Here is a 23,928-nt window from a genome sequence, read left to right on the forward strand (position 1 = left end):
CTGTCGGATCCTTTCATTCTAGTCTCACTCCATTGGTTTAGCTGTACTGGACACCCTGGAGGCGCTTCGGTGTCCCACATTACACAATGTCCCAGATGACCCCAACCCACCCTACATTATGGACAGAGAAGGTCAGAGACACATACAGTAGCCCACGCCTTTAATGGACATCAACATTTGATGATCAAATCAAATAACCTGCTGAAGACATCGATGCCTCTTGTTATAGGGCTGTTATATGATTTATTTTATTTGTTAATAAATAAATATTATTCTTATTCTTATTCTTCTTATTATATTATTATTTTGACGAACTACGAGTAATTGTAGTGTAAAACATTGATAATACATAAAAGAAAAAAGGCACAATAGACTGTGCTGTGAGCGCAGCTTTTTCCACCCAATATAAAACGACGCACTGCGCATGCGTCGACCTCTACAGCTTCGGCATCAAAACAAGCCGTCAAGGTAGGCAAATGGCCCTGCTTGGATTCTCCTCCGATAATCTCATCCATCGTTTCCAATTGCGGTGTCATTGCCGAGAGTTGTGTTTGAATGAATGTTCATGAACACCATAGAACCTCTCTTTATGGACGATGGGAGCAGTTTCGTCCCGTAATAAACTCTTTTCTGTGACCGCTTATCGAGCGACAGATACGGCTGCTCGCTGTGGCTTCTTATCTGGCAGTTCCGTTGTCTTCCTGGCTAAACTAAAGCATCGAATAGGCCATAATATACTCGCAACTTTGTCAGATATTAAACTTAAGCTTGCTAAATTATCCTTTCAGGTCTACTGGTATCTAGGCTAGCTGAGCAAAGTTGGCTAGTAAAGCCAGCTACTTGTCTAGTTAATGACAGATCAATGTGTATTGACATTAGATGACATGAAGTTAAAAGTCCAGATCTGTGCTCCCATCAACCCTATCCTCTACAACCAAGTCAACTAGCTAGCTAAAGGTGTGTTGGCCCTGTGATGGCTAACAAGAGTGTCCTGTATTTCCCTATCCTCACCATCATAAGTATAATGGTTACTAACAATACAATACATGTTTACACTTCCTTTTGGTTGTGCCCAGGGTCAACTGAGGTAGCATTCCTTAGCCTCTGCTCAGCTGTTGCTCTCCATATATTCAACATGTCATAACACAGCGCTAAGGAAGTAGCTAGCTGTCCCTTAGTCTCTCTGCTCAGCTGTCATTGCATGTTTGGCTAACATGAGAGCAGGAATGCAGCCCCTATGCCCTGTACATGTTCCACAGCTGACAGCTGGTTTTCTTCTTCTTCTTTTTCTTCTTCTTCTTCTTCTTCTTCTTCTTCTTCTTCCCCATCAGATGTTGATGCCCAAGAAGAATCGCATCGCCATCTACGAGCTCCTCTTCAAAGAGGGTGTGATGGTGGCCAAGAAAGATGTGCATCTGCCCAAGCACCCCGAGCTGGCTGACAAGAATGTCCCCAACCTTCATGTTATGAAGGCCATGCAGGTTAGTTAGACTACTATGTTATACGTTTACATTTGACATGTTTTTGGCATTTAGCAGACGGCCACCTGACTTTATCCAAGGCGACTTACGACAAGTACATTTGTCTAAGTGAGTGAATTATCTATCACAGTCTTTGTAAGAAAAAGTAGTCTATGCTATGACCAGGGGCCATTGGCAGTTTTTTTTATTTTTATTATTTATAGTAGAGAAACTGTACTGGGGGGTAGTCAGGAGGAGGAGGAGGAGGTCTTTAGGGGGGACGGTTAAGATGTAGCCTGAAGAGATGGGTCCTCAATCTATGGCAGAACATAGGTTAGGTTGCTCTGAAGGATATAGTGTGACAGCGCATTCAAGGGTTTTTAGATAAGGAGCGGCATTAGGTGCCTGCCGGTTGCATGTTTTCTGCACTGGTGATAATATGGTCCTGGAGGCTGGAGAAGTGTTTCTTCTTGTCTCAGGAAGCACACAACCTCACGCCTGATCTCACAGAGCCGGTTTCACAGACAGACTAGGCCTTAAGCCTAGTAGTCCTACACTCAATCACACTTTCAATGTAAACAAATCTCCATTGAAGATGCTTTTTAGTCTAGGATTAGGCTCAAGACTGGTCTGTGAAACCGGGCCCATTATGTCCTGTGCTGAAAGCATGCATCAGCGAATGTACTCAATGTCGATGTATGTATAGATGGATGTATGTATAGGGCATGGAGGAGGAGTAACTCTGGTTATCTGCGTCCCAGTGTCTGGTTGTTCGTTTTTTGTTCTAGTGTTTAGTTGATCTCTTGTTTCTTAAAATGAACACATCAGGGGTCAGTTTCCTGAAAGCTGTAGCTTAAGTAGCACATTTACATTTTTTATATTTAGTAGAGGCCTTTATCCAAGGCAACATAAAACAAATACATTTGTCTAAGTAAGTGAATCATCTATCCCATCAGTCATTGCAAGAAAAAACAATCTATGCTAGGGCCAGGGGCCATTGACAGTCACAATGCTAGAAGAAGGAGCAGTTAATGTTCCTTTTTTTATCAGTACTTCATTTCTCCCCACACAACTTTGCTGTTCTATGAGAAGCATATATCTGGATCATCAAAAGAAAATAAAGTACTATTCAACCTATTAAGCTTTCGGGAAACTGACCAAGTTGGAAGTCAGTCACTTATTTGAAGAAAAACAAACAAACTGGCAGTCACTCTTCAGCCCTGCAGTACCTGGGTTGCCCATCCCTGAACAAGAGTGATACTGTGATAACATTGTTGTTGTTTTTAAAATGATCTTCTTAGGGTGTTTCTGCTTTTTACTGGGATAGAGACAGTAGAGATTGACACAGGAAGGATGGGGGGGGGGGGGGGGGGGGGTGTAACATGCAGTATACGTATGTCAATGACCGGAATCGAACCAGGGACCTTGTGATCATACGGCATGTGCCTTACTGTGTTACGTAATTTACACGCTGTAACATTGTTGTTTAACATTGCTATTAACTGTGATCCTCCCCTCTGCAGTCACTCAAGTCCTGTGGCTACGTGAAGGAGCAATTTGCCTGGCGTCACTTCTACTGGTACCTCACCAACGAGGGTATCCAGCACCTGAGGGATTTCCTTCATCTGCCCTCAGAGATCGTCCCCGCCACCCTGCGTCGCCAGACCCGCCCAGAGACCGCCAGGCCCAGGCCCAAAGGTACAGTAGGAGACCGCATTAACAGTGTTTCCCCACAGGGTTTTGCGAGACTGTGGTGGGTGGGCCTCGATAGCGCTAAATCGTATGGACCTACAGTAGACGCAGTGTGAAACCCAAAGATTGCATCGCAAGTGTGTACAAATATCTTTGGTTTGTTATGAGACTATGGCGGAACAAATTAGACTATGGGGGAAAGACTGCTGCGTTACCCTTTCAGATTAAGCAGGGTAGATCAGGTTTTTGTTCCGTTTGGCACCGGACAAATGACCGGCCCGAATTTACCAGACATCCTAATTTGTTGGGTGCGTAACCCATTAGAGCTTCCACCCCATGGTGCTCAGAATGAAGAATCACGTTTGGATTATGGTACTTAATCATAACACAATAGAAATTAGCCTATAAAGTTCAGTAATGAAGTCAAATGATGTTCTTATACCAACAGCATTTGATTTTGTTTATTTGAAAAGCAAAACATTGCAGCCTACTTTGTTGTGTCTTTATGCTTTGACCTGATGAGTCACTTTGATCACGAGAGCGGTGAATGTCAGTATAGGCTATTGTAGGGAGGGAGAGAGAGAGAGAGCGCAGCCTAATGCCAGACGGAGCACCTCACCTATTTTTGCAGATTTGTCCTGATTCCCACTGACACATTTCAAAAACCATCATGTCATAATGTTTTGTTCTTGGGGTGAATGACTGTGGCATTCACTCCAATATTGTGTGGGTGTCTGGGTGACACTACAGATAGGTTCAGTAGATGTTCATCTTCATAGGCCTGCTACTGCTCAATATGAGGTGAGGAAAATTAATGACAGCTGGTGAGGGAAGCGGATGGAATCGAATTCTAATTGTCTGATAATGACACAATCTAATTCTGTAGTCATTAGGGCTCTGTTATTATCAGACTCTGGCAACAGATATTTTGATTGTTTCTGAAATGTTGTCACTGCCCACCAGTGTCATGGATGAAAACTAGGGTTGGGTACCGTTTGGGTTTTATTCGATACCGGTGCCAAATCGATACTTTAAAAATGGTACCGGTACCGAAACAGTACTTAAATCGGTACTTTTGATTGGCGGGGTGGTCACTGACGCAATTTTCCACGTGCACGCCATTAATGCCGACCGGTGATGTTTTATATAGAAGGTGATCAAATACCAACATATCCTGACGCTACAGCTGCAGCAGAACATGGGGAACCCGCATATAGCACTGAATGTGACTGACAGATACGCCCAAGACACACACACACACACACACACACACACACAAAGATAATCAGCTCATTGAATATGAAGTACACAAGAGTACACACAGAACCGGGAACGCGCATACAGCACTGAACAACATCTGTAGAATATAAACTTGTGACTGACAGTCACATACATACACACACACACACACACACACACACACACACACACTGAAAGATTATCAGCTCATCAATACGAAGTAGGCCTACATGAGAGTACATGCACAAAACGGGATAACGTTACTCATTAACTGTTTACACAACAGCGTCAGTCAAATCACAGTGTGACAGTCAGATGGAGCATTAGGTAAACAACCAACAGCAAGGTAATGCATATTATCAGCTGAGAAAAACAACGTTTACCTTTGATGACATCGACATGAGCCCTGTTTACCCGTACCTCCGCCGTTGCAATTCGGTTCGGTAGGTACCGGTTTTCGGTACCCAACCCTAGTGTGGAGAGAGGAAGACAGCGATGCTGGTCAAGGAGGCCTTGTCTTAGCCTGGTCTATCTGGTCCAACCAGGGGCCCATTCCACTAAGGTGGATTATCTTCTAAGCCTCGATAAAGTTCTAAGCCTCGATAATGTTAGCTTGCGTTCGGTTCCATCAATGTGGCTCAAATAATTCGCTGCTTGGTTGAGCTCCTTCTGAGTCAGATATAATTAGCCTGGTCGCGACCAGGCTAAAACACTGGCTAAAGTCATGCGTCCGTCAAAAAAGACTCACAGGCGGAAACTCCATCCCCGAACGACAGTTCCTCAAGTGTCTTTTAGGAAATATTAGTTCCCACTTCACACGAGATAGATAGATGGATTGGTTGACTGTGTGATAGATAGATAATTTGATATTTTAAAAGTGTGATCGATCGATAGATAGTTTGATTGTGTGATAGATAACTTGATATTTTGAAAGTGTGATAGATAGATCAATAAATAAAAGAGTGTAAAAAAAATAAATAGGTAATTGTCTCAACTTGCATTGAGTCATCACAGCGGTCTGGCTGGTGCAGTGGTTAAGGCAGCCAGCTAGAGTTCGAAAGGTTGCGTGTTCGAGACTTGACTAAGTGTTTTTTTTTTCATGCAAAGGCTTCAAACACCATTGTAATCGTGTCAGTTCTTGTAAATTAGCCTGCACCATAATTTTATAGCCTACATACTTTTTTAGATTAGATTTTAGATTAGATTCAGACAACGAAATGCAGTAAAAAGTATGTCCGAAGAGGGATTCGAACCACCGTCTAAAAATGACGAAGAAATCCTATAGCAGCGGTCGATACCACTAGGCCATTGTGGCGTTATGACGGTTTGTAGCCTGCTGCTGATATCACCACAGTAGTAAAATTCATTTATTAAAATATGAACATATAACAATAACTGGGGCTAGTATGACCTACGCATTTAATCGGTCAGCTATTTCTTGCCAAACCATTTCCCTCGCCTTGTTAATTGCGGCAGTATTGCACTATTTTACATCTTATTTTTCCGTCTTCATAAAAGATCAATCATGAATCGGAATGCTGCGCAAATGTAGAACCCCTGCAGAGTGGAGTATCTTCATTTCGACAGATCGACTCTTCGGGGCTCTTTATGTCTGCGTGCACGCGCCCATATCGAAGATTTGTAAGCCTGTCTTCTGTGAACACTCATCACACAAGCCTGATCCTCGTTCGAGGAATCACCTGAGGCTTGAATTCCAATCCCGAGTTGCCTGATCGCCTGATTTATTTCAATCGCCGATATACTGATCCACCTTTAGTGGAACGGCCCCCAGGGCTTTAACTTGTATCATCGAGGTCCAGCTTACCCTTTTCTAGACATAGCTGAGTCAATCAATTTAATTTTGTAATGAAATAATTTATCTTAGCCGCTTGGAACTCAAGATGGGATGTGGACAGATTTCTGTGCAGCCTCCTCTGGCCACTGAGCCTCCAGCACAGTGACATGTAGCATGTTGTGGATGGATGAGATGGGACGTTCACCTGGAGGGAGGGAGAGTAAATATCAGTAACAGTAACTGTAACAGCTAATGGGGATCCATAGAAATAAACACACAGACTCACGTATTATCTGCTTCTGGTCCTCATGGGCAGCGACAGCCAGAATGGAGGCAGGGAGAGGCTCCTGGTCCTGGACATGGACAGCAGGCTGCTGGGCCTGTGGAATGGCAGCCATGAAGAATCCAGGTGGGGGAGCAACCTGGTAGAGGTTGATGTCTGGGTTGGGAACGGTGCAGACGCTGGCCATCCTCTGCATGTGCTGGTTGGTGCTGTGAGCCTGGCCCTCCTTGCTGCGCTGGGCCAGGGACACGTTCTGTACAGCCTCCTCAGCCCACTGGGCCTCCAGCACAGCGACATCTAGCATGTTGTGGATGGATGAGATGCGACTCTTACCTGGAGGGAGGGAGAGTAAATATCAGTAACAGTAACTAACAGCTAATGGGGATCCATAGAAACAAACAAATAGACTCACATATCATCTGCTTCTGGTCCTCATGGGCAGCGACAGCCAGAATGGAGGCAGGGAGAGGCTCTTGGTCCTGGACATGGACAGCAGGCTGCTGGGCCTGTGGAATGGCAGCCATGAAGAATCCAGGTGGGGGAGCAACCTGGTAGAGGTTGATGTCTGGGTTGGGAACGGTGCAGACGCTGGCCATCCTCTGCATGTGCTGGTTGGTTCTGTGAGTCTGGCCCTCCTTGTTGCGCTGGGCCAGGGCCACGTTCTGTACAGCCTCCTCAGCCCACTGGGCCTCCAGCACAGCGACATCTAGCATGTTGTGGATGGATGAGATGGGACTCTCACCTGGAGGGAGGGAGAGTAAATATCAGTAACAGTAACTAACAGCTAATGGGGATCCATAGAAACAAACAAATAGACTCACATATCATCTGCCTCTGGTCCTCATGGGCAGCGACAGCCAGAATGGAGGCAGGGAGAGGCTCTTGGTCCTGGACATGGACAGCAGGCTGTTGGGCCTGTGGAATGGCAGCCATGAAGAATCCAGGTGGGGGAGCAACCTGGTAGAGGTTGATGTCTGGGTTGGGAACGGTGCAGACGCTGGCCATCCTCTGCATGTGCTGGTTGGTTCTGTGAGTCTGGCCCTCCTTGTTGCGCTGGGCCAGGGCCACGTTCTGTACAGCCTCCTCAGCCCACTGGGCCTCCAGCACAGCGACATCTAGCATGTTGTGGATGGATGAGATGGGACTCTCACCTGGAGGGAGGGAGAGTAAATATCAGTAACAGTAACTAACAGCTAATGGGGATCCATAGAAACAAACAAATAGACTCACATATCATCTGCCTCTGGTCCTCATTGGCAGCGACAGCCAGAATGGAGGCAGGGAGAGGCTCTTGGTCCTGGACATGGACAGCAGGCTGCTGGGCCTGTGGAATGGCAGCCATGAAGAATCCAGGTGGGGGAGCAACCTGGTAGAGGTTGATGTCTGGGTTGGGAACGGTGCAGACGCTGGCCATCCTCTGCATGTGCTGGTTGGTTGTGTGAGTCTGGCGCTCCTCCTTGCTCTGGGCCAGGGCCACATACAGGGGCTTGGTGGCCACGATGCGGCCGTTCATCTCAGTCACAGCCTTCGTGGCCGCCTCAGGGGAGGAGAAGCACACAAAGCTAAATCCCTTGCTGCGTCCACCCTCCATCATCACCTTTGCACTGGTGATCGTTCCAAAGTGGGAGAACTCTTTGTGCAGATGCTCATCATCCAAGCGGTCATGCAAGTTCTTCACATACAGGTTAACACCCTGATAGAGAGAAACCCTGTTTAGTGAGATGTTTTTCATCCCTCAAATACATCAACAATGTTTACCATGACTATCACCTTATTTTACTTATACAGTATATGTATATTTCTTTCATAAACACATAGGGGTGTAACGATACATCGATTCACATCGATGCATCGATTCATTGACTAACGATCTGATTACATCGACGCAATGTAAAAACATCGATCTATATCGTCATCTTAAAGATACACCTTTATTTTGAAATGGCACATTCTGCGTGACTGTCACCATTATATATGAGTTGCCTCTACCAAATCCGTCTAAAAAAGTCACGAGGAAAGTCCTGTCTTTCGCTTTTTAGCTTGAGGTGCGCTTGTTTGGGAATTCCATTCGCTGCAGCGGCCGCGCTCACCCCGCCCCCGTCCAGTTTCTCAACTGGATTGGACAGCGCCTTCGCCTGTCTGGGGGACATCGCTTGGCCGCGCAGTTTTGTTTCATAGAACATTAATGTTTTAAAGCTGAATATCTCTTGTTTGTGAGACTAGTGAACGGGTCTATTTTTCTTTTTGTAACAGAAGAATACTGTATAATACAATATGATTTAAATGCTGGATACCTGGAAGAGCTCACAAATAAAATGGTATCATATTCTAGTTGTTTTTGTGAGTTGATAATTGTGTTAGATTGGCATATGATATCGCGTCATATCGATCATATCGTCATATCGATCTTGAATCGAATCGAATCGAAATCGTATCGTGACTGACATTGTGATATCGTCAAACATTGTATCGTCATACAAACAAATCGATATAATATCGTATTGTGATGAAGCTGGTGATTTACACCCCTATAAACACACACCTGGTATCTGGTCCTGCAGCCCTGCTTTATCTGCTCAAACTGGCGCTTCAGCACAGTCTGGCGCTCTTCTCTCTTCAGGGCACGGCCCACGTAGATCCATCTCCCATTTATCTCCTGGCCATTCATCTCATCAATGGCTCTCTTGGCATCCTCATGCCTTTCGAAGTTGACAAATCCAAAACCCATGGATTTACCAGCGCCATCAGTCATGACACGGACGCTCAGGGCTGGTCCAAATCTTTCAAACCTCTCCTTAAGGCGTTGGTCATCCATATCCTCTCCAAAGTTTTTGATGTAAATATTAGTGAACCTGGATCCAAGTTCAGCCTCTCGTTCATCGCAAGATTTGAAGTGTCCAATAAACACTTTTCTGCCACTCAATAACATGCCATTGAATCTCTTAATAGCTCTCTCAGCGGCCTCCGGGGTATTATACTGCACAAAGCCAAAGCCTTTAGAGCCATTCTCATCAGATGCTACCTTGCAGGAAAGGATGTCCCCAAACTCAGAGAACATGTCGTAGAGGTGCTTGCTGTCAAAAGTCTCCACTAAATTCTTGATGAAGATGTTGCCGACCCCACTATTCCTCAGAGAAGGGTCACGCTGAGACCACATGATGCGCATAGGTCTTCCATTGACGTCATCAAAGTTCATGGTGTCCAGGGCACGCTCTGCGTCAGCTTGCTGGTGAAAGTTGACAAAGGCATACCCAAGAGATCGGCGTGTTATCAAATCCCTGCACACTCTTATAGAGATGATTGGAGCAGAAGGGCTGAATTTCTCATGCAGCATTCCCTCAGTGGTGTCCCTGTGGAGATCTCCTACATACAAGGAGGCCATCGATTGAATAGACGCACTAGGATTCATGTCTGCTGACTGTAAGATTGGAAAAAGTTTGGAAAAGTTTGTGAAACAAATAACTGTCTATCTATCTAGCTCTTCACAGAGGACTTGCAGGTAAATGAACAGAATGTGTACTGCAGATGGATTCTAGAAGCCCAGCTGCATGTTCTACATTGTTTAGAATTCTAACTTCAGTCATTGTTACATCACAGACCATAGCCAGGGTCCATTTAGAGGCCCTTAAGCATGTCTTTCCCAGAGAGAGAGAGTTGACCATATTACAATAGCTGCAGGAAAAGCACTATGCAAATAAAAAGTTATTATTATTATGATTATGATTATGATTATGATTATATTAATCACAAGTCATTTCACAGCAATCGGACTGGTTGAATTATGTCTCAAAACCACCAAGGTCATGTCCTCTGTGTGTCTCAATGGGAGCTACAGTCCTGGTCCATCCATGTTGGCAGAGCCTTCTGAAAAATCATTTCATAGAACACTTTGAAAGAAGTTGAAACATTTGAAACAATGTAACTATTTATTGAACTAATAGATATTTCTTTGTTCATTCTCTAAACAACTGTTCAACTTAAGTTGAATTCAGCACATTGTCAAATGTTTAAATAACTTTAACTTTCCTCCACTTTGCACATAACTGTGTAGACAGAGAGCTTCAGATGTAAGACTGACAAACAGTCAGATATTGCTTCCAGCTGTTTTACTTTTTCTTTTCAGTAAACCTCATTATGGTTTATGGATACCCAAGTATATCAACGTTAGCGTTGTTTTGGGGCCCAAAATACCATAACTGTCCCATCTCACTGCTGTGTAATACTGATATAACTACATCTCACTGCTGTGTAATACTGATATAACTACAGTAAACTGTGTAATACTGATATAACTACAAAGCAAGGTAATGCATATTATCAGCTGAGAAAAACAACGTTTACCTTTGATGACATCGACATGAGCCCTGTTTACCCGTACCTCCGCCGTTCTGTTTGTGATGATTTTAGATTATTTTTGCACCGCACATATTGCCCTGTAATAAGAGCATGCGACCACAGCTCCCTTGTGTCTCGTATTGTCCAAATGTTCCCTGAATTTTAGCTGCATGTTTTTCCAGCATGTAAATCCGTTGTCTATAAAAAATCGACTCCAATTCTTTTCCCCTGCCAATATTGTGTTGTTGTTAAATCCAAATTTCCCGCTAAATTCTGACCAATTACAAAACTGTTTTGCAAGCCGTCGCCTCGCGCATGTTGAGAGCGATTCAGTCTCGATTACGTGAACTGAGTGGAACTTTAACAGGCGATGTCACATGCGGTTGACTGTTGCATGTAACGTCCATTTCGGACACCAGGGGGCGAGAAAGGAACCGAAACGAACCGAAATCTCCGTTGCAATTCGGTTCGGTAGGTACCGAATGTAAAGTAACCGGTACCATACCGGTACCGGTTTTCGGTACCCAACCCTAATGAAAACTAATGCAAAAAGTACTATTTTGTGAATCTAAAAATAAAGTTTGGCTACAATGTTAATTGAAAACGCCCCATCTGTGCTCTGCTGTCATTTTGCTGCTAACAAACCTTTCTGCGGCTAACGGCAGGTAGATCCTAAGTGGGATCCTTGGGACGACCCTACCCTCAAGCCTGACATCAGAGTCGAGCCGTCCCAAGCATCCCACTTAGCTGTTCAGGACAGGAACAGAACACACTGTGTAGAACAAACCCTTTACGAGATGAATGTTCTGTTGCAAAATGACATAACTCTCACAACAGTGTGACTTTCATGTACTTCCAACTGCATCAGTAAACCTGGCTTGTAAACACTGTCCTAGACATGGATGTGTAATGTGATGTGCAAAAAAATACTTTCGGTTCGTAATGAGACAATGGCGGCACAAATTCTACTATGGTGGCCTGCCAGTCTTGTCTATGTACTGTAGACACTGTACAGGTATATGATACATCTGTTCTATACAGGTACGTGGTGCGCTGAAGGCATGAATGTAAAGTGAGTTGTTCCATTGCAGGTATGGAGGGTGAGCGTCCAGCCAGACTCAACCGTGAAGGAGGCGACAGAGACACATACAGGCGATCTGCAGCACCCCGTGAGTACACTAGGCACATGTTGTCTCTTCTTCTTGGCTGTCTCTGGCTTTGTAAACCAATAGAGGTATGCTGGTGTAGCAGTTTCTAGGCACAGAGGGAGGTTGACACAGAGGAATGGTACAGAATATATGTTTATTTAGTCCAGCACAGCTCAGCACCGTCACTGACGTGCTGAGCGAGTCTTTTTCCCCCTCCCGCTGTCTCTCCCTTTCGGGACCCGCTCCGTCCGCTGCTGGCAGAGCCCTCGCTCTCGCCCCGCTATTCCGCTCCTGGCAGAGCCCTCGCTCTCGCCCCGCTAGTCCTCCCTTTCGGGACCCGCTCCGTCCGCTGCTGGCAGAGCCCTCGCTCTCGCCCCGCTATTCCGCTCCTGGCAGAGCCCTCGCTCTCGCCCCGCTAGTCCTCCCTTTCGGGACCCGCTCCGTCCGCTGCTGGCAGAGCCCTCGCTCTCGCCCCGCTATTCCGCTCCTGGCAGAGCCCTCGCTCTCGCCCCGCTAGTCCTCCCTTTCGGGACCTGCTCCGTCCGCCCGGCTCCCTGCACCTCACCCCCTTTCGGGATCTCGTGCGTCCTCGCCGCGGCTCTCTCTCTCTCTCTCTCTCTCTCTCTCTCGGTCTTTCAGTGTCTCCGTGCGGCAGGTACTTCCTGCCCTACTCCTCTCCCGAGGGAACAAACACACACAGGTTAAATAGACCAGTGGAACAATGAGTCTGATCACTGACACCTGTCCGTAATCAGCCCATCATTCCCCTCCAATGGCAGTCTAGCTCCCTCTGCAGGCCAGAACGCGCCATGTTCCCCACAGCTGGCTTTGTAAACCAGTAGAGGTATGCTGGCTTTGTAAACCAGTAGAGGTATGCTGGCTTTGTAAACCAGTAGAGGTATGCTGGCTTTGTAAACCAGTAGAGGTATGCTGGCTTTGTAAACCAGTAGAGGTATGATGGCTTTGTAAACCAGTAGAGGTATGATGGCTTTGTAAACCAGTAGAGGTATGATGGCTTTGTAAACCAGTAGAGGTATGATGGCTAGGGCTGGGTTAAAAAAATCGATTTCCCGATTCTGAATCGATCTAATGAGCTATTATCGATTCATAAATCCCGAGATCGATCTTTCATGTTTTTTTTTTTTCTGCTTGCAGCTTCAACCCGCAACGAGATCTCGTTTTGTCCTGCTAATCTCTATCGTCATAATTTTTACATCCAAAATGCACCCAGACATCTGCCTTTAAGCCTGGTCGTTACGTGAGATATGATACATTCTTGTAGCGCGAGATCTGGCCACGAGATCTCGTTGCGGGTTGAAGCTGCAAGCAGATTATTTTTTTTTTAAATGAAAGATCGATCTCGGGATTTATGAATAGATAATCGCTCATTAGATCGATTCAGAATCGGGAAATCGAAATCATTTTTTGAACCCAGCCCTTATGATGGCTTTGTAAACCAATAGAGGTATGATGGGAACAGACCAGTGGAGGTATGCATGGAGTGGAATGATGAATGGTATCAAACATGTGGTCCTCTGTGGCTCAGTTGGTAGAGCATGGTGCTAACAATGCTTACGTTGTTGGTTCGATTCCCACTGGGACCATATATACTAAAATGTATGCACTCACTGCTATGTAAGTCCCTTTGGATAAAAGTGTCAGCTAAATTGCATATCTATATGATGCTGTTGCTAATTCCATTCCAGCAAGTGTCTTGTTGTCACCCACTTCTTATCTACTGCCCTTAAAAATCACATTCATTATATCCAGCACCAAACCAGTGTCGACATGTGTGAACTGAGATTTTATATGTTTCGTAGTCAAAGAGGTCCTAAGGAAATTGCCCCAATGAGTTTCCAGCCAGTGGGAGTGTTTGTGGTAATCATTGAATACAGTATATCTTTTTTTTTACCCCCCAATGGCATGAAAGGAGGCCGAATCGTTTTGACAACATAACATTGCGGTGTTCACATATCTAGACACTGGTGTGGTGCTAGAGAAATGTAAAGTGTCCCTTTTAGGAAATGGCAGCTGTTGAGTGAACTACAATTACAATGATAAAGTTGTTGAAATGTTTGTCTCTATTGGTTGATCGGTGAACAAGCCTGGCTATAGCGGTTCTGGTTTCTTAACTTATTTCCTCTGTCCTCATAGCTGGTGCAGACAAGAAGGCAGAAGCAGGCGCCGGTGCAGCTACTGAATTCCAGTTTGTAAGTACAGTAAACATCTCTGAACACTTCAAGCAACGACGAGTGATCATTGATTTTATATATACGGGTAACATGAAACTCTCTAACTGAAAACCGTTTTGTTTTGCAGAGAGGCGGTTTTGGCCGCGGCCGAGGACAGGACAGCAGACAGCAGCCACCACAGTGATGCTCCTCTCAATTGTGGAATAAAAGTCAAAGTCAAAAAGTCAAAAGTCACTTTATTGTCCCATCACTGGGAAATTTGTATTGGGCTTACACCCCACAGCAGCCAACAAAGAGCAACAGACAATACAGAATGTTAGCACACAAACAGAAGGCAGCCTTGATTAAAACAAGAGTGGAAATAAAACGATAAGCAAGATATGTTCACATTCATCTGGTGCAGTTTAAAAGTTTAACAGAAACGGGAATAAAAGAATTTTTAAATCTATTTAGTCTAGCGCGGGGGACTCTGAACCTCCTTCCAGAGGGCAGCAGTTCATACCCTGCATGTAGGACATGGGAGGGATTCATAAGAATTCTACTAGCCTGTCTGAGAGTAGCCTGTTCAAAAATAGACTGCAGGGATGAGTGGTCTTTCACCCCTATGATCTTCCATGCAGTCTGTATCAGTCGGACCAGTTTGGACCTTAGTTGTACAGATAGGTTACCAAACCAAGATGTAATGCCGTATCTGATGAGACTCTCTAAGACAGACTGGTAGAAGAGTAGCATAAATTTTGGGTCAACACCATGAACTCTAAGGCGGCGTAGGAAGTGTAGTCGTTGTTGTAATCTGCTACAAAGGCTGTCTACATGAATTCTACAACAATTCTAATGTTTAAAAGATATTAAACACAGTCAATGTCTTAACTTGTCTTAACTGATTGTATTTCTTAGTTTCTTTCTTGTTTGTCACACTTAACGTCAGACAGTGTGGACATTCTGTTGGCTAATGGCATATGAATTGAAATCCCCACACACACAAAAAGAACACAACACTGAAATACTGGTGTTTTATTGGCACAATTGATTTACAATCTTCAGTCTTCTCACACTTTGTTTCGTAATCCTCCATTGAAATGGTACAAATAAAAACCAGTGATATGTGCATTGGTGGTTAGATATTTAGTCATTAGAATTTCTGTCTGAACTTAAAGAGAACGTTGGAATACCTGTCTGTGTGCTGTTGAGCTTTTGTACTTTTATGAGTTAGTAACATCAACATAACACGCTCCTATCGGTGAAAACTCACCAAGAATTCTAATGTTTAATCAGGCCATCTATGTAGGAACATTATTGACCACTAGATGGTGCCATCCACCACACTCCACCCATATATTATGTGTTTGCACTGATTCAGGTCACATGTGGGTCACCATCAATCGTAGTGCAAACATTTCTGGTCAGAAACGCTGTCACTGCAGTACAGATATTGTACTGCCTAATCTCAGAACCCAGGATCTCGTTATCGACATTTTCATTGTCATGACAGACCAAGGACTGAATGAGGTGTAAAACTGTCCCGTTTGGAGAGTAGATAAAGCCTATGTCGTCTTTAAGATAGTAATTTTACCCTGGTGCAATATTGTATGACTATATATTGTATGAGACAAGCTCGGAGAATGAATGGCTGCTGAGATTAACTCGTACTCTTCATGCCAGATCATCGGGGACGTTTGGCTCGATCACAACCCAGTTTAGCAGGAATAGAATATTCTCATTATTTGCGGCTGCATTCATGCCTGAATGATGATCAGTGGAGCCAGTTTGGCTGCCACACCCCTTCAGAATCTCAGACCATCAACAGCATAAAGAGTTGGGACTGTTAGTGGGGTCAGTTCATCAGAATTCAAAACATCATTACTGAGATTGGCACACACCTATCTGAGCAGGGTTTATAGCCACTAGCACATCTCAGATCTCACTAGCACACACGTCTCAGAGGAGATTTTGGTGTAGGAACACCTGTGCAAGTAAACCAGTCAGAAATCAATGGCGAGATTGAGTACAACTGTGTAGAAAAAAACAATCGGAAACATTCATTTTTGAACAAACAAGGCAAAACTGGAAGAGGACAGCTCCAGTAAAAAATTGGGAAACAGGGACCTAAATAATTCGGACCTTTTTTGCTTACGGTTTTAACAACAAAATGTTTGAGGACCACTATGTCATATATTAGGATTTTGCAATGCTCCCATCCCCACCTAAACAGAATTACTGGTACTGACAAAACAGAATTACTGGTACTGAATCTGTCCAGTAAATACCATTAAAATGTTGAATTGTCAGTATGAAGCCAATGTCTGTGCTCTAAAATACCAGGAAAAGATGCAGGTTATCTTAACATTGTTGAAACTAGTCCTACACTTATGAGAGACTGTAATTCCCTATAGAAATACTATTACACATGATGATCAAAGCATCTCCACTACACAAAGTTGTGTGCTTGTTCCATAAGGTTGACAGAAAATGGATTCTCCCAAAACAGCCAATGACATGGAGCGGAGGTTAAAGGTCACGATAAAAACAGGACATACACAACAAATGAGGAACATACCTAAAATAGAACAAAAAAATTACCTTTAAGACCAATTGAAAAGTGCCTTTAAAGAATAATCCTAACAAAACAAATCTAAAAATGTAACAAAAAAAAGAAAACGTCCAGTGTTCATTTGAGGGGGAAAATGTAGAACTACAGTCACAGTGTAAACATTTGTTAGAAATGCAAAGAAAAATGGATCAAATCACATGAACGTAAATGTATCCTCACCGATAATGTGCAGTGTGAGAGAGCCACAACAGAGTGATTTACCTTGGCGTAGCATCTCTTGCTGTGCAATGTCTCCTCCTGCAGCAGATACACACATACACGCACAAACACACACACACACACACACACACACACACACACACACACACACACACACACACACACACACACACACACAGCACCCACACACACACGCCTTCACCTTGTGCACATCAATACACACCAGAGTCATGCAATCACCATCCAGGAAATAAATACATTAATAATAATAATAATAATAATATGGATATAAGATTATAGAATAAAGTGGAAAACATGATGACTACCAGCCAAGAGATTTGAGTGGGGTCCAGAATATAATACACGGTATACACGATGGATACTCCTCTCAGTGCCATAAAACAGCCCACAATTCGAGCGTGATGATAGACCAGGCTGAACAGCATGCCTCCTCTCCTACTAATGCACGTTATGATTCCTTAGGATTCAAAACCTTACTTAACGCCCTTACTTAACCTTACTGGAACGCCCTCCCCAACCACATCAGACAGGCCAACACCCTCCCAACATTTAAACAGGCCCTCAAAGCCCACCTCTTCAAATTTGCCTTCACCAGTTAACCCTCTCCCCCCCCCTTCCCATGTGTCCCCAGCACTACCTTAATTAGGCCCCTATACTTTCTTTTTTGTTTCTTTTTATTATTACTACTCTGTCTTTTCAGTTTGTAAAGTGTCTTTGAGTGTCTAGAAAAGCGCTATAAAAGTCTAATGTAGTATTATTATTATTATTATTATTATTATTATTATTATTATTATTATTATTATTAATAAAACAGTGCTGGGGCAGGAGTTACTGTGCGTCAGATTAGTCTGGGTAGTCTTGTTCGGTTCCTGTTCCTTTCCGCTAAAGATCAGATAACATGCATAATTCCTTATGACCTTCCCTCCCACCATTGAACCACAAGACCAATCTTCATGTCGATCGAAGCCCCAGAATGTGTTTACAATGACGAGAGCCGACAACTACTACTTATAGAACCTTGGGACCATTCATTCAAGAGATGTAGGGTCTCTTTTAAGTCACCCCCCTTAAAAAAGCATTATTTAAATGTGTTTGGTTTTGTGCTACCGTCATCATTTCAGACGAGTGGGAAAATGTTTAGTACCAGATCTGTCCCTTTCTGATGAGTGACATCACCAGACCCACCGGTGTATGTTCCACCACTCAGGCCCAACAGACAACCCTCCCACAGAATCATCTAACCAGGTACCAGAGCTATGGACGAGGGATAGAAGATACAGTATATGACAAGAGAACAAGACTAACACTTTACATTAAGTTACTGTTATACCTGTGGTAACCTCTTTGAGACCATGGCTTTCCTAGAGAACAGGGTAATCGGGAGGTATAGCTACTTGAGACTACACCTGTGGTAATTACTCGGGTTATAACATTAGATTAAGATGTTGCTGTGGTAATTCACAGATTTCACTTAGTTATTCATAGTAATAGAGGCTTGTGGAACAGCATCTGTTCATCTTAGTTAACAGAATGTTGTTACCACAGTAATAACAGTATTACCACGTGGTACACAGGTATATGAGCTTCTTAATGTGAAGTGCAACAGCAAATGTATTAACACTTGACTTGAAATAGGCTGACATACATTTCGAGTATGTATTAGACTGTCCTGATCTGTCACAGTACACAGCGAGAGGTTACATCATTCTGATGACAGCGTTAGGGTGTCCAGGAACTTCAAGTAAAATGTTAGCGAAACATTACAAGATCCTTAAAAGCCTGTTGTCTGTAAACACTTATTGTATACCGATTTACTTTACATCACCACAGTAGAAAGTTGCATTCAACAAACCTCACATTTAGTATAGAGAGGAATGAGGGAGGAAAAGGAGAGGACAAGGAGAAAGTTTGAGAATATTTCATGCAATTATTCATAAAAAGGAAGGAAAAAACCCCAAACATTCAATTCAATTCGGTTACAAAGTGTGATCTTTTTTTCCGCCCACACACTTGGTCTGTACCTCCGAGTCTGTACCTCCACACTTGGCACAAGAAGGCTGGCAAGGCAAATGTTTGTTTTTTGTAGACGATGATGCGTTGTCGAAGTTTTAGAAAAAAGACGTTCTAGAAGTACAGTATAGGCGCAGGATTAAGTAAGAAAAAGAAGAGAGAGGAGGAGTAAGTAAGGTGGATGAGTCTCCAGGAGCACACTTGTGTTTTTAGTTATCTTATACTGGATATGGAGCTCTGGTTGATGTTGTAGGTGGGGGAGAGGTCTCCTCCGCCTATCGTGGCCACCAGGGGCGTGCCGTTGCTGGTCAGGCATCCCTGCTGCTGGAGGGCCTCCAAGTAAGACGCCTGCACGGGCTTGTGGGACTGCAGCACCCTCCTGGCGTCGTCAGTTTTAAACCATTCCCTTTTTCTCCCTGTCGAGAGAAGAGAGAAGGAGAGAGTGCAGATGAGGAGTCACCCAGACACGCCACACAAGCTAAAGTGTTCTTGGTTCCAATGTTCTGGAAAATACTGAGAACATAGTAAGCGCTAACAACGTTTAGGTGGGGGGTTCAATTCCTGCTGGGACCATATATACTGAAATTGAAATGTATGCAGCCATTGCAATGTATTCGGATAAAAACTTCAGTTAAATGGCATGTATTATATTAGAACAGTGTTGATGAGGTAATGTGTGTAGGATTAACATAGGAAGGAACATGTATTAGTAGTGGTAGTTTACTTTAGTAGTAAAAACGTCTTTTTGAATAAGTGAATTTGATAAAAACTCATGACAAAATGTTTTTGAATGGCGCTGGAACTGCCAAACAACGACATACCAATATTTACAGAGTCCTCCCAGTCTTCTAAGACGTCCGTTACAATGAGCACATAGACGTACGTTCTGTGTTTCCTGTCCCTGTTCTGAAAAAGAGGAAATCGATCGAATTTGTCAGGTTAGGGAGCGACAATGCCTGCAGTGTATATAGTCTCACAATCCCTCACATCTCCAAGACAGCGTTAACACACATGCAACAGCCACACTAGGCTCACCTCAAAAATACCTACTAGACGCCCCAACGTCCCCTTCACACCAGCCTGTAAAGACAACAAAGTAAGTGACAGTAACTCAATCGGTGTGTGTGTGTGTGTGTGTGTGTGTGTGTGTGTGTGCGCGCGCATTTGTGCGTGCATGTATGTGTGTGTGTCTCTCTCTCTCGCTCGTGTGTGTGTGTGTGTGTGTGTGTGTGTGTGCGCGTGCGTCTCTCTCTTTCGCACGCTCGCGCGCGCACACACACACGTGCATGTTTTTCCAGGGTTCTGAGAAGAGCTGCCATTTTGATTTGCAGGGAGGAGTGGGGCATAGAGCATAGAGGGGAGGACAGGATCAGCTCCTGTTGGCGTCAGAGCAGGCGTCAGAGCAGTACTATTTTTCAGGTTACAGTTTCAGTCTATTTATAAACCAGAACCCCCCAGTCAAGAACCGGCTACTCCATCACCCTTTCTGTTGGGCTGAAGCTGTAATAAGGAGGGTCCCCTCAAATCAAGACCCTGTGTCAAACTGCAAAAACTATTACACGGTTATCACATAATTTATACCAATAATTTAACTGTTTCAAATTCTTTAGAAACTATTAATAATCAAATAATCAACAGTAAATAAACTATACCCTTTATGAAGACAACTCTCCCCATAGTGATCCGCAACGCCCCCACCCTGGACTCCTTCAAATCAGCCCTTAAAACCCATCTGTTCACCCAGGCCTTTTATTTGGCCCATAGCCACTGTTTCTGTTTTGTTTTGTTTGTTTTCTGTTTTGTCTGTCTGACCATTTCCTCTAGAATTGTAAAGCGTCCTTGGGTTTTATGAAAGGCGCTATACAAATCCAAGTTATTATTATTATTATTATTAACTGTAATGTAAAATGTTACCAGTATGGGCCACTATTTATGCAAAAAGCTTAACCCTCAGCAGACCTGGGGCATCAACGTCGCTAAAGGAAAATCCAGGTTTTTTAATAGCCTTATCTATCTTATTTCCAGCCTTATTTTGAGCAAGACGTTTCAAGCTTTTTAGAGACTTTTTAAATACTTTTTAGAGCCTGGATTTTCCTTCAGCGACGTTCATACTAGAATACCCATCAGATCTGGTAAAACAATAACATTTGTTACAAAGAGCTCACAAGAGGGTCTACAATTATTGAAAAAGGAAACATTTCAATCAATGGAAAACCACATTATCTCCTTTGTAAGGGAGAAAAAGTCAAATACTTCAGTGACCCCCCTTAATAACTTTACAAAGCAAGCATAGAAGTGACCATTGTTCTATCTAGATTCAAAATCATGCACTGGGCGGATTTAGGGGGAAATCTGATTAGTTTGATAAATGGCCTAAAAATACAAAAGCCTCCATCAAAACAAGTAAATCAGAGTTCAGACCAAGTCACAGTCCCTGCCTTAGTGGGAGGATAACGTTGGATCACTCATACATTCCTCAAGAGTAGTTGATTGGTGTTCCACAACAGGGCCTGACACAATACCAATTAAACAGGAAAGGTGGACACAATCTACGATGATGAAATTAGATGGTGCATAATCGTTTTCATTCAGTTGGGATTAAAGGGCCTGCAACCTTGATTTGGTTTGTCTGTTTATCCGTTTGTTTGTATGCATGATCTTGAGTAAAGTTGATATAATGCAATGTTTTCAAGTACAATATTATTTCTGTAGAAATCATTTAATTCCACTACAATTAAAATTATGATCCAATCCAATTCCTTTCTAAATTAACAGTCAAATATGATTTCCATGAGTTTTTATTTTTTTATTTTTTTTAAAGGCATAATACACTGAATGCACAATTGAAGGTGACAGGTGTGATTGTGTTCATCCCAGAACGCCTACCTCTTCACACACCTCTCGAACAGCAGCATCGCTGGGCTCTTCCTCCGGCTCCATGCCTCCGCCGGGGACGATCCACTTGTCTCGATGCCGACTACTGCTCACCAACAAAACCTACAGACAATAGGTTGTAACGTCGCAAAGCAGAACCATTGGTCATGTGCATGTACATATTCTTAGCACACTTGCAGCAACTTCGCAGCACAAAATCTACCTGGAACGCACCCGTCTGTCTCCACCAACATACACCTCGTTTGCTATTCTAGTTGTGGGCTGGGCGGACAGACAGACGATACCAGTGGGGGGAATTAAAACCCATGGGGACTGTTTACAAAATCAACTCGTTTCATTCCACTGACTTTCTAAAACAAATATGTTATTATATGAATGTATCTATCTAACCCGGAAAGGAGCCAAGATCAACACACAGCCCATAATAAACTGTATATGTTACGCATTTAAACACCGATCCGGTGTTGTTGACTTGTCATGATCAATTTGGGATCTGTATCCCTTCTCCCTTGTCCTCTATTTTGCTGTCTACTTTATCTGTCGGGACAACTGAGTGACTAGTCTATTGTCTCTCTATTAAATCTCTGTCCACAAGACTACCTGTGTTTCCCCATGCGGCCCATCCCGTCTCCCTACCCTCGGACTTACCTCCTCTTCACTCTCGCTCTTGAAGCACAGACAGGCGGCGCGCTTCTTGTAGCCATCCCCGTCGTACGTCCGCGTTTGGTTTAATTTCAGCTTAATCATTTCGGGTGTGTTTCGAGAACCAAAAAACAGAAACCCCCCAAATCCTCTGGAAGACGATTAATTAACAAGCCCCCACTGGAAGGAAAACCCGTCAAAGGCTTGAAATGTCTAGGATAAACTTCTCCGCTTCATTTTTTCAAGATCTGGGCGCATCTCTAAGCACAGACGCCATTATGAGAAACCACTGCGTAAATTACGCACGGCGGTCTAATACTGTAGTCGAGACGCACGAATATCGACGTTTGTGTCTTTGGAGAATGAGGTTATGGATTATGGTCTGAGTGACAATAAAGTACAGTCGCTCGGCGTGGGGTGTGGGCTCTGGCCGCAGTGTCTGCTGATTGGTCCGTTATGTGACTGATGGCCCAGAGTGCGCTGTGCGCTCACCTGCTATGCGTACCGTGTTTGAGACGCAGGTATATTGAAAGATCGAAGGGATCGACCGGCCCCAAGATTTTTTTGGGGGGCGATTTACTTACCCTTTTTTTTATTATTACGTTCCCCTTCATCCTCCTGCTGCAGTTTATATAGCGCTCTTTGTAATAGGCTACTCTGTAAAAATAAAAAATATAATATGAAAGGTTGAAACTATGAATAGGCTATCAGTTTCAAGTGAAACAGCACAAATAACACTTATTGCCGTTGGCAGCAGAAACGTAAATTGGATGTTGTAGTAAGTAGGCCTATAGGCATACACACATTATTCAGCCTACAGTATAGATAATGCTCATGTTATAATTAGGTGTTTGCACATAATTGTTATTGTTAGCAGCAAACAGTCATTTCGTGAGCTTAGAATCATAAGGTTCTATCTCCGTTTATGGTAGTTCAGAGATATTAAGAGTCAACGTTTTTACATTCCATTATGTTTTGTGAGATGGAACCTTTGTATTTTATGAATTACTAACTCAAAAATGTCAACATTTTAAAAATAACACCACACAGGCATTAATAAACAGCTAATGTATCAGATTATGTAAAAAACTCAATTTTGACAACAATTGAGATAGAACCTTATAATTCTAATGTCACGATTTGACGCTATAAATGAAGCTAAGACACTTCTATCAAAGCTGTCGCATTAATACTGTTCGGTGATAGCCTTATATGGTGGTAATCTTCATCTCAATATCTATGTAGTCTAATAGTTGCGTTGGATAGACTTTTCCACAGTAGGGCTAATAGCGTATAGCCTAGGCTACTGTAATGTGTTTGGTGACTTCATCGTCTGGCCCGTGGATTGGTGGAACTGCCAGAATGCCAGACCAAAGCATGGACACGTGACTTGTCTTTCTGGGAATGTTCTTGGAAAGACGTGCGCGATCAACAGCAAGAAAACAC

General features: G+C 43.5%; 3 protein-coding genes across 3 annotated transcripts; 1 reads left to right on the forward strand and 2 right to left on the reverse strand.

The window, feature by feature from the left end:
- The first annotated feature begins 450 nt into the window (after window positions 1–450).
- On the forward strand, window positions 451–17,413 carry LOC308159375 (small ribosomal subunit protein eS10-like). Its single transcript, XM_080533153.1, has 6 exons — window positions 451–468; window positions 1,332–1,481; window positions 2,984–3,158; window positions 11,896–11,973; window positions 14,107–14,162; window positions 14,272–17,413. Exons 2-6 carry the CDS (start codon window positions 1,332–1,334, stop codon window positions 14,326–14,328), a joined length of 516 nt encoding a protein of 171 aa, XP_080389279.1. The 5' UTR covers window positions 451–468; the 3' UTR covers window positions 14,329–17,413.
- Window positions 4,333–9,878, reverse strand: LOC308159611 (polyadenylate-binding protein 1-like; the record flags this gene model as incomplete). The annotated part of the gene is made up of 4 exons (XM_080533432.1): window positions 4,333–4,338; window positions 6,654–6,802; window positions 7,700–8,162; window positions 9,012–9,878. The coding sequence occupies 4 exons, from the start codon at window positions 9,876–9,878 to the stop codon at window positions 4,333–4,335; spliced, it is 1,485 nt and encodes a 494-aa protein (XP_080389558.1).
- Window positions 17,414–18,978: 1,565 nt separating the features above from the next.
- On the reverse strand, window positions 18,979–22,608 carry LOC308159374 (diphosphoinositol polyphosphate phosphohydrolase 1-like). Its single transcript, XM_080533152.1, has 5 exons — window positions 22,489–22,608; window positions 21,832–21,942; window positions 19,981–20,025; window positions 19,767–19,851; window positions 18,979–19,361 (listed from the first exon to the last, which is right to left on the reverse strand). The coding sequence occupies exons 1-5, from the start codon at window positions 22,585–22,587 to the stop codon at window positions 19,159–19,161; spliced, it is 543 nt and encodes a 180-aa protein (XP_080389278.1). The 5' UTR covers window positions 22,588–22,608; the 3' UTR covers window positions 18,979–19,158.
- Window positions 22,609–23,928: the final 1,320 nt, after the last annotated feature.

This window comes from Nansenia antarctica (genome assembly GCF_963989245.1).
Source record: "Nansenia antarctica genome assembly, chromosome: 6".
In the NCBI taxonomy this organism is placed as follows: Eukaryota; Metazoa; Chordata; class Actinopteri; order Argentiniformes; family Microstomatidae; genus Nansenia; species Nansenia antarctica.